General features: G+C 50.2%; 3 protein-coding genes; 1 reads left to right on the forward strand and 2 right to left on the reverse strand.

Moving 5' to 3' along the window:
- Nucleotides 1-359: 359 nt before the first annotated feature.
- Nucleotides 360-2,349, reverse strand: FFUJ_08561 (probable phenylalanine--tRNA ligase alpha chain; the record flags this gene model as incomplete). XM_023580723.1 has 3 exons in its annotated part: nucleotides 360-405; nucleotides 458-2,188; nucleotides 2,297-2,349. The coding sequence occupies 3 exons, from the start codon at nucleotides 2,347-2,349 to the stop codon at nucleotides 360-362; spliced, it is 1,830 nt and encodes a 609-aa protein (XP_023433451.1).
- Nucleotides 2,350-3,958: 1,609 nt separating this feature from the next.
- FFUJ_08560 (putative protein phosphatase 2A) lies at nucleotides 3,959-6,292 on the forward strand (the record flags this gene model as incomplete). XM_023580724.1 has 8 exons in its annotated part: nucleotides 3,959-4,024; nucleotides 4,146-4,251; nucleotides 4,331-4,482; nucleotides 4,542-5,033; nucleotides 5,086-5,345; nucleotides 5,398-5,498; nucleotides 5,547-5,884; nucleotides 5,936-6,292. The coding sequence occupies 8 exons, from the start codon at nucleotides 3,959-3,961 to the stop codon at nucleotides 6,290-6,292; spliced, it is 1,872 nt and encodes a 623-aa protein (XP_023433452.1).
- Nucleotides 6,293-6,757: 465 nt separating this feature from the next.
- FFUJ_08559 (related to anther-expressed protein SLL2-S9) lies at nucleotides 6,758-7,563 on the reverse strand (the record flags this gene model as incomplete). XM_023580725.1 has 2 exons in its annotated part: nucleotides 6,758-7,445; nucleotides 7,505-7,563. 2 exons carry the CDS (start codon nucleotides 7,561-7,563, stop codon nucleotides 6,758-6,760), a joined length of 747 nt encoding a protein of 248 aa, XP_023433453.1.
- Nucleotides 7,564-8,319: the final 756 nt, after the last annotated feature.

The following is an 8,319-nucleotide window of genomic DNA, read 5'->3' on the forward strand; positions in this document are numbered from 1 at the left end:
TTTTGTTGGCGTTAGAGGCATATCATGAGCCGGCATGGGCGTTTAACTTGAGTGGTGATGACATTCTGATTTTGCGCCAATCACGCGGTACACGGCGAGGGCTTAGACAGCAATAGACTCCTTCCGACTACGTGAATTAGGTAGGTAGTTATAGAGTATAGTGAATCAAACCCTTTTCATAAGTTCAACACCCAGCCTTGTTTGGTTTCTTCTTTATTTTTGTCTATCTTGAAAAGTCATCTTAGTTATGGAAGCGTGTCTGTTCACATTGAATCATATTCACATGATTTCGTTGCGTCCGTGACCCTTTTTTGCTGCTCTAACCCTCGTGCTGTAGGTTTTCTTTAAATTCTTTGATATTACAGGAAGACCTCGAGATTGATTTCGAGAGTGCTGACAGGGTATCTATGAATATGTTAGCGATGTCACGTCGATACTGGTCGGCATGGGGGCTGACTTCAAATCAAACTTCTCCAACACGGTAGGGTGCAAGATGCCGAACTCGCCGATGCGCCTCTCTTTTCCACCAAGACGCAGGTATACGGAAGCAGCATGGCCAGCAAAGAAAGTGGCATCGTCAAGCTCCTGGATCCAGTAACCATCAGGCTTGCCGGGGTTCTCCTTTACCTCAAAATCGACACTCTTGCCAGAAAGACCCTCCTCGTGGGTGAGGAAAGCAGTTCGAAGCATGAGAAGAACACGATCAAGCAGGCCATGGACCACCTCGAAACCACTTGTTCGGCCATACCAGGCGGCGGCGAAATGTCGCTCGTTGCGAGCCTTGCGTTCCTGAGACTCATCCTTGAATACAACGTCAGAGACCTCGAAGATCTTCATTGGCACGCTGTGGCCCTTGTTCTCGCGAATGGTCTTGAGAAGACCAGGTAGAAGAGTTGATCGCACAACCTGATACTCAGCGGTCTTGGGGTTGGCCAGACGTACGACGGTGTTTCCGTCATCCTTGCGGTTTAGCCAAGCGAAGTTCTCATCGTGACTACACAAGATCAGGGGCATAACCTCACTCCAGCCAGCAACGGCGGCCTCGATTCGGATAATATCACTGAGCTTGTTGACCAGCAGAGGGGCGCCAACCGTAGCACTTCGCGAAGGAGCAGTACGAGGAAGGTTGTTGTATCCGTAGCACACGGCAAGATCTTCCATCACGTCACATTGATGCAGGACGTCAGCTCGGGTTGGGGGAATAGCAACCTCGAGGATGTTGGAATCTCTTGTTGATGGCGTAGAGGTGTAAGACATCTTGGAGAGAAGCTTGCACAGGCTCTTGGGAGACTCACTGAGCCCGGTGCAGCTGTTGAGGTAGTCGATTTCAACCTCAGCAACTCTGGGCTTCAGGTTGGGAGTGACTCGGGTTTGGTTGTTATGGTCAGAATTGATCTGGACGGGCTCGACGGTGAAAGGCTCAGAGCAGTACATGGAGAACATGGTAACCATGATGTCGGTGACAATGTCGAGTTTGGTGAGGTCGGTGGCGGTGATCTCAATGAAAACGTTGGTGGTGTCGAGTGAAATCTTGGAGTGATCACCGTTGATAATTGGAGGAAGGGAACAGACAACACGGTTTGAGTCGTAGATCGCGGGGTAGACTGGTGAGTCGCGAATGATGTGTAGGAAGCGGCCCAGGTGCTTATCATTCTCATAGAAGTTCATCAACTCGGCAGAGTCCATCTCCTTAGTCTGGTTCAAGGGGATGAACTTTATATCCTTGGGGGGGAGAGCCTCGTAGGTGAAGGGACCTTGAATCGTATCATAGTCGTGGGTACCAATTGAGACCAGTGTTCGGTTTCGAGCAAGGTTCTGGTGAAGCTTGTCTTGTAGAGAGATGAAGGAGTCGTATCGGCTCTTGTCGAACTTGATATTGCGGAGGATAGCGCCAGAGACATATGGCCGGACCTGCTCGGCTTCGGGCTTGACGGTGATTGACTCAAGCTTGCCACTTGCGGGCTCGACTAAACGGTACTTGGGGGGCTCAATACGTCCACGGAAGATGTTGAGATTGGTGACAATACCCTCGAAGCAGAGCATATCATATCGGTTGGCGGGAATCTCAATCTTGAGCTGAGGAGGCTCCTGTTCGCCGTTGACAATTGGACGCTCATCATTTTCAGTATCCTCGTCAAGCTCGATACCGAACTCGAAGCAAAGGTCCTCAAACTCCTCGGTCGTGAATCTGTTTCAATAGGAACAAGAGCTGTCAGCACACGTATAGAGAGACCTTGGGCGCGAAGTCGGAGAGCTCATGGTGGGGGTTGATATGAATGAGGAGGGGCATTCGCACTTTTGACCGAGGGCTTCGTAAAGCTTGTACTTGTCGACGGAAATGGTAGGCATGATGAAGCAGAGCCTCGAGCCTTGCTTGGTAAATTATCCTTTTTCCGAAGAATCAGAGGCGAGAGGTGAGTCTTCCGTCGAGCGTCGGACGTCGGACGTGGATTTGGGCGTAGATTGTACTGAGTCACAGGAATTTTTGGGGGTGTAGGTACTAGGTTCGGGGTGCATGCGACGATGTGATACTCGGGTACTTGACAAGATGCAGGGCCATAGTGTGCTGTGACAGTACCACTCTAATGGTTTGGGTTTGGCGGGGTAAAAATGACGGATCATCTATGCTCCATCCCCGGCAACATCGTCAGGTAGGTACCGAGAAGCTTGCTTGAACTTCCTGTTCCTAATAGAATTAGTATTGCCTTATGCCAGTAAGTTGACATGACAACAGCTGGCAGTTTATCTAGTAGGTAATTAGACTGCGCTAGACATCTTACCTCTAATTATGAACGATCATCTTGTCTGAATGTCACTCATCAACCTAACCCGAGGAAAGTTGGCAAACCAACAATAATGCTGAGCTCGAACAGCTCTGAAACAATGTATTGTTGCATCGTGAATTTGCCAGGGTTATTAGCTACTTGCACAGCCTAATTCCAAACATCAGATAAATGCATAATGATGTCTGCACTGAGCTGGAAGTGGCGGGGCTAGGAGCTCAAGATTTCAAGGCTTGATCAGATATGATAGTGACGTCGGATACGATCCTACAAAACCGATGCATCCTCAAAAGGTTTGGGTTTTATGCTCATACCCGTCCCACGTGAACCATAAGTACAGTACGCTCTCGGGCATTGGTAAAGACGATTTCGATTCTGGTCTCACACAGTCTTGACTTCAAAGACGGAGTAATAATTATTGCCATCCCCAGATTCAAGCCACAATGTACCTAAAGCGCCCTGCCTGAAGGCAAGACTGAAAAGAGCTTGCCCCTCAAAAGTCCATGTTCTCAGGGAAATGAGGAGCCACTTTGACCCCACCTCAGCCACATCTGAGCTACCAAGCCTAGCCAGCCAGTGCTGCCCGGGCCCTGTCTGTGCTGTTCACCTGGGGCATTAGGCGGTTGCCCCTCTCCAAGGCAGCGTTCCTAGCAGGGCATCGGTCGCTGAACAACGCAGCATCGAAGTGAAGTGATGGAAGTGAAATGAAATGAAGCAGCCTAGGTACCTAACAATACTGTACCAGCACCAGCCTCACCCACCTCCACTGACCACCTCAGCCAGCGAGAGACAAACATCCACCCTCTTCTCCCTCCCTCATCTATCGATTCACATGTCCACATCTCAAACCTCGACAACCTTGCTGATTTAGGCCACGGATTTGCCCTTTAACTCTGCATCCTTAGGATCCCATTTTCTCTGCGCTGAGCGTCTCTTACAGCTCCTCGCGCCTGCCTGACCTCGTCTGTGGCTCTCGTCTTTCGGCCAAAAATCGTGTGTTGGGACTCCTCAGCGCAAATCATTGCATCACCCACCAGCACAGCACAGCACCACTACCACACGCGATCCACTCGCAACCGCCAACCTTCCTCTCCCTCCTAACGATCATCTCGACTCATCTCGGACGCTGCCACTCATTTTCTTGATAAACCTGCGATCTTACCGCCCCGCTCGCCATGGCTGACGCGCCCAACTCTGGCGATGAGCTATACCCTATCGCCGTCCTTATTGACGAGCTGAAGGTATGCTAGGTTTGGCGGTGACGCCACGCTCCATCCCAACGCTTCCCCTTCCTGCGTGGTTGTCTCATCGCCAAGAAGCAAACAATTACACGTTCATTACTGACTCTCGATTCCTCTCCAGCACGATGATGTTTTGCTCCGTCTCAACGCCATCCACCGTCTCTCGACTATTGCTCTCGCTCTCGGCGCTGAACGAACCCGCGAGGAGCTTATCCCCTTCCTCGATGGTCAGTCTTCGATTAGCTCTCCCGCTTACCAACATGCGCTTTAAAAATAAAGACATCTCCTAATCTTGATATTATGCAGAATCCGTGGAGGATGAAGATGAGGTCCTTGTTGCCCTGAGCGAGGAGCTTGGCGGCTTTGTCGAGTATGTCGGCGGTCCCCAGTGGGGTCACGTTCTGCTGTCTCCCCTCGAGAACCTTGCTTCTATCGAGGAGCCCGTCGTTCGCGACAAGGTAAACGAACACGCCGTTCTTTTAATCGCCCCCCCCCCCGACACTGACTGTCAACGCAGGCCGTCGAGTCTCTGAACAAGATTTGCACCGAGCTTTCTTCTCAACAAGTCGAGGAATATTTCATTCCCCTCACAATTCGCCTCGCCAAGGCCGATTGGTTCACATCAAAGGTCTCGGGCTGTGGCCTCTTCACAAGTCCGTACAACAAAGTCTCCCCGCCCGTCCAAGAGCAGCTGCGCCAGCAGTTTGGCCTGCTGGTTCACGATGAGACACCCATGGTCCGTCGCCAGGCTGCCACCAATCTCGCCAAGTTTGTCAAGGAGATGCCCGCCACCATCGTTGTCGACGAAATGATACCCCTCTTCCAACACCTCGCGCAAGATGATCAGGATAGCGTCCGATTACTCACAGTCGAGGTTCTCATCTCTATTGCTGAAGCCGTTCCCAAGGAGCAACAGGCCAGCCATGGTGTGTTGCTGACAGCTCTGCGCAATTTGATAGAGGACAAGAGTTGGAGAGTCCGATACATGATCGCGGATCGGTTCGAGAAGGTTCGCAACATCTGCCGCCTCTTATTTTCCTTGCTGATGCTAATTTTTACAGATTGCTAAGGCGGTAGACGAGGAGGTTGTTTCTAGAGACCTCGTTCCCGCATTCGTAAAACTTCTCAAGGACAACGAGGCCGAGGTACGAACCGCTATTGCTGGCCAGATTCCCGGCTTCTGTGCTCTTGTGGATCGTAACGTGCTCCTCAACGACATCATGGGCAGTATTGAGGATCTTGTCTCGGATACATCTCAACACGTCCGTGCTGCGCTTGGTACCCAGATCAGTGGCTTGGCCCCTATCCTTGGAAAGCAAGAGTACGTCAGTCAGTCTTTTCGAACAGGGACTCGATTCTAATTTCCCTCTTAGAACTATCGACCACCTTCTCCCTATGTTCCTCCAGATGCTTAAGGACGAGTTCCCGGAGGTTAGGCTCCACATCATCTCCAAGCTTGAGCTCGTGAATCAAGGTCAGTCACAAACCTCATTGTGTATGATATGAAGCTCACGAAACGCAGTCATCGGTATCGACCTCCTCTCACAGTCACTTCTTCCCGCAATTGTACAACTCGCCGAGGATAAGCAATGGCGAGTAAGACTTGCGATTATCGAGTACATCCCTCTCCTCGCCAGTCAATTGGGCGTTCAATTCTTCGATGAGAAGCTCAGCAATTTGTGCATGGGTTGGCTGGGAGATACCGTTTTCTCAATTCGTGAAGCCGCTACTCACAACCTGAAGAAGCTCACTGAGGTCTTTGGTGTTGAGTGGGCCAGCGAGGCTATCATCCCCAAGGTTATGGCTATGGGTAACCACCCTAACTACCTTTACAGGATGACCACCTGCTTCGCTATTTCGGTGATTACCCACCTTGCCTGAAACTGTGAGCCCAAACTGACTCTTTTGCAGACATTGGCGAGCGTTGTGAGCATGGATGTGATTGCTAAGTCGATCCTCCCTATGCTCGACAAGCTGGTCACTGACGATATCCCCAACATCCGTTTCAACGTGGCCAAGACATACCGCGTTCTCATCAATGTGCTTCGACGTCTGCCAGACGAGGGTACCCTGTATGACCTGGAGAAGCAGGGCAGTGAGATCACACCGTCGCCTCGGGGCTCGGAGCTGATCCAACAACGAGTTGTTCCTAACCTGGAGAAGTTGCAAAAGGACGACGACGTGGATGTGCGATATTTTGCGACGACAGCAGCTGCCGAGATCTCGGGACCCATTGCTGGCGGGGAGCCTATGAATACATCGCCATAGATGAGAGACGTAATGAAGCAATAATCATTGTCGAGACAGATTTTGTCTGCTTTTTGTTTTGTCCCGTCCATATCACTACAGAAAGAGAGAAGGACAGGCAGAAGCCTATGAAGTCGTATGTTGCATATTAGAAGCTGCTAGTTGGAGCCGGACATTGCCCCGCTGAGTTGAGTCGAGATGAGAAAGGGGAAATGTTCGTCAAAAGATGCAATAAACAAAAGCTTGACGCGGATCCTCTGGAAGGGGTAAGGAGATGAGCTCAGATGAAGCTTTGGGGTCACGAAAATGGGGAGTCCAAGAGGGATAGTCCAAGCATTGACACGAGTCCAAATACCATTGTATGATACAACAAGAGCTCTCAGAGGTGAATGATATTGACTGTTTAGAATAGGTGCTGGAGGCAGCACAGAGTGATGATGGGTATCTTTCTTTGTTCTTCAAACTACACTGCATCTACTATGTCTTTTATACCCTACGGAAGCAGAGCGTACTGATTGTTTGGCCTTTGTGGCCTCCAAAGCTGAAGGAACGATACTCAACTCTGCCAACGACTTGGAACCCTTCTTCGCTGGTCTTTTCGAACCAGCCTCTCAGCTCCGTCTCGGTCCAGTTGCAGCTTGTCACCAAGAAGATGCCACCCTTTCGAACAAGGGGTAGCACTCGCTCTCGATAACATTCACATAGCCGTCGTCCTTGGGCATCTTTCTCGTCGCTCAGAGAGATGGCATCGAAGGTGCCCTTGTCCAGCACCACATCCCAGCCCTCGATCTGCTCGCCGTTGAGGACAGGGCTGTATGGTCCAGCTATAAGATCCCACTCTTCAAATTCGACAGGCTTCTCAAGGTCGTCTTTTGTGGTGGTAATTTGTCGCGCTAGTGCAATACTTTGTGGGCTGTAGTCCACGCCAAGAGCTCGTGCAGACCAATCCTCTTGGCGGAGGGAGAAGAGAAGAGAACCGTTGCCGCAGCCAAGATCGAGGAAGGTGGTGGTGTCGTGGGAGAGGACAGGCGAGTCTGGGTCAGAGGGGTCGATCAGACCGTCAAGGAACTCGAGGATCTTTGCTTCAGCATCTGAATCGTCAAACCAAACAGTTCCTATGTCGGAGGGATCAGCAGCATGGTTTGTTATCTCATTCGTGTAAAGGTCATCCCAGCTGTTTGGGGAAGAGTGTTAGTCTGCAGTTTGAGAGAGACGGGCCAAGGGAGAGGGTACTATTGTTTTGTGCCAAGCTTTGACGGCTCAAGGTGCTGGGGCTTTCCATTTGAGGACATTGTGGAAGACTGGTTTCGGGCTCGGAGAGGAATGAAGCTATTCAGAATCTTTTGATCCATTGACATTAACGGTGACAATGATGGCATATTTTGTGGTGGGGTTATCGAAGAAAAGTCCGAAAGGAGCAGGCGGTGAAAGGGGTAATTCTTCATGTGCTAACGTAGGTAGGCAGCTACAGGCACCTGCTCAAACTTAGAGATTATGAGATGCCCATGATAGATTCAGGTACCTACTAGGTACTAGGTACTAGAGCCAAGGTGGTAGGTTAGTACCTAGGTACTAAGGTTAGTAGGTACCTGATGTTCATACAAGCCGAGTCGAGGTGTTCGAAATCCATCAAACATGTCACGAATTCCCTCAGAATAGTTTTAGTAGTGGCACAGAACCCAGAACTGAAGTTCTTGTAGACACTTCTTAAGTATAAAGCTCATATCTTACCTCGAGGATACAAAGACTAGTAATATATAGGCAGACAGGCGTCACTGATGAACTTGATAGGGTTGTCTGTACGAGGTACTGTAAATTGGTTCTAGCAAGGCGTAAACTCTTGATGTAATGGATCTCTTCAACTACCCGTTGTCAGGTACTTCTAGAACGCAATATGTGCAACAATGTGTATACCCTGCTGCAACAGCGATCCCACAACCTAAACAGACTACAAATCGAGGACGGGTTCGTAGTAGATAGAGCACGGCCTACTCCCTACTTCGACGACCACGTAACGAACCTAACGTAACTTAACTTTCCCTTTACCG

The sequence above is a fragment of the Fusarium fujikuroi genome, chromosome FFUJ_chr07 (genome assembly GCF_900079805.1).
Source record: "Fusarium fujikuroi IMI 58289 draft genome, chromosome FFUJ_chr07".
Taxonomy (NCBI): Eukaryota; Fungi; Ascomycota; class Sordariomycetes; order Hypocreales; family Nectriaceae; genus Fusarium; species Fusarium fujikuroi.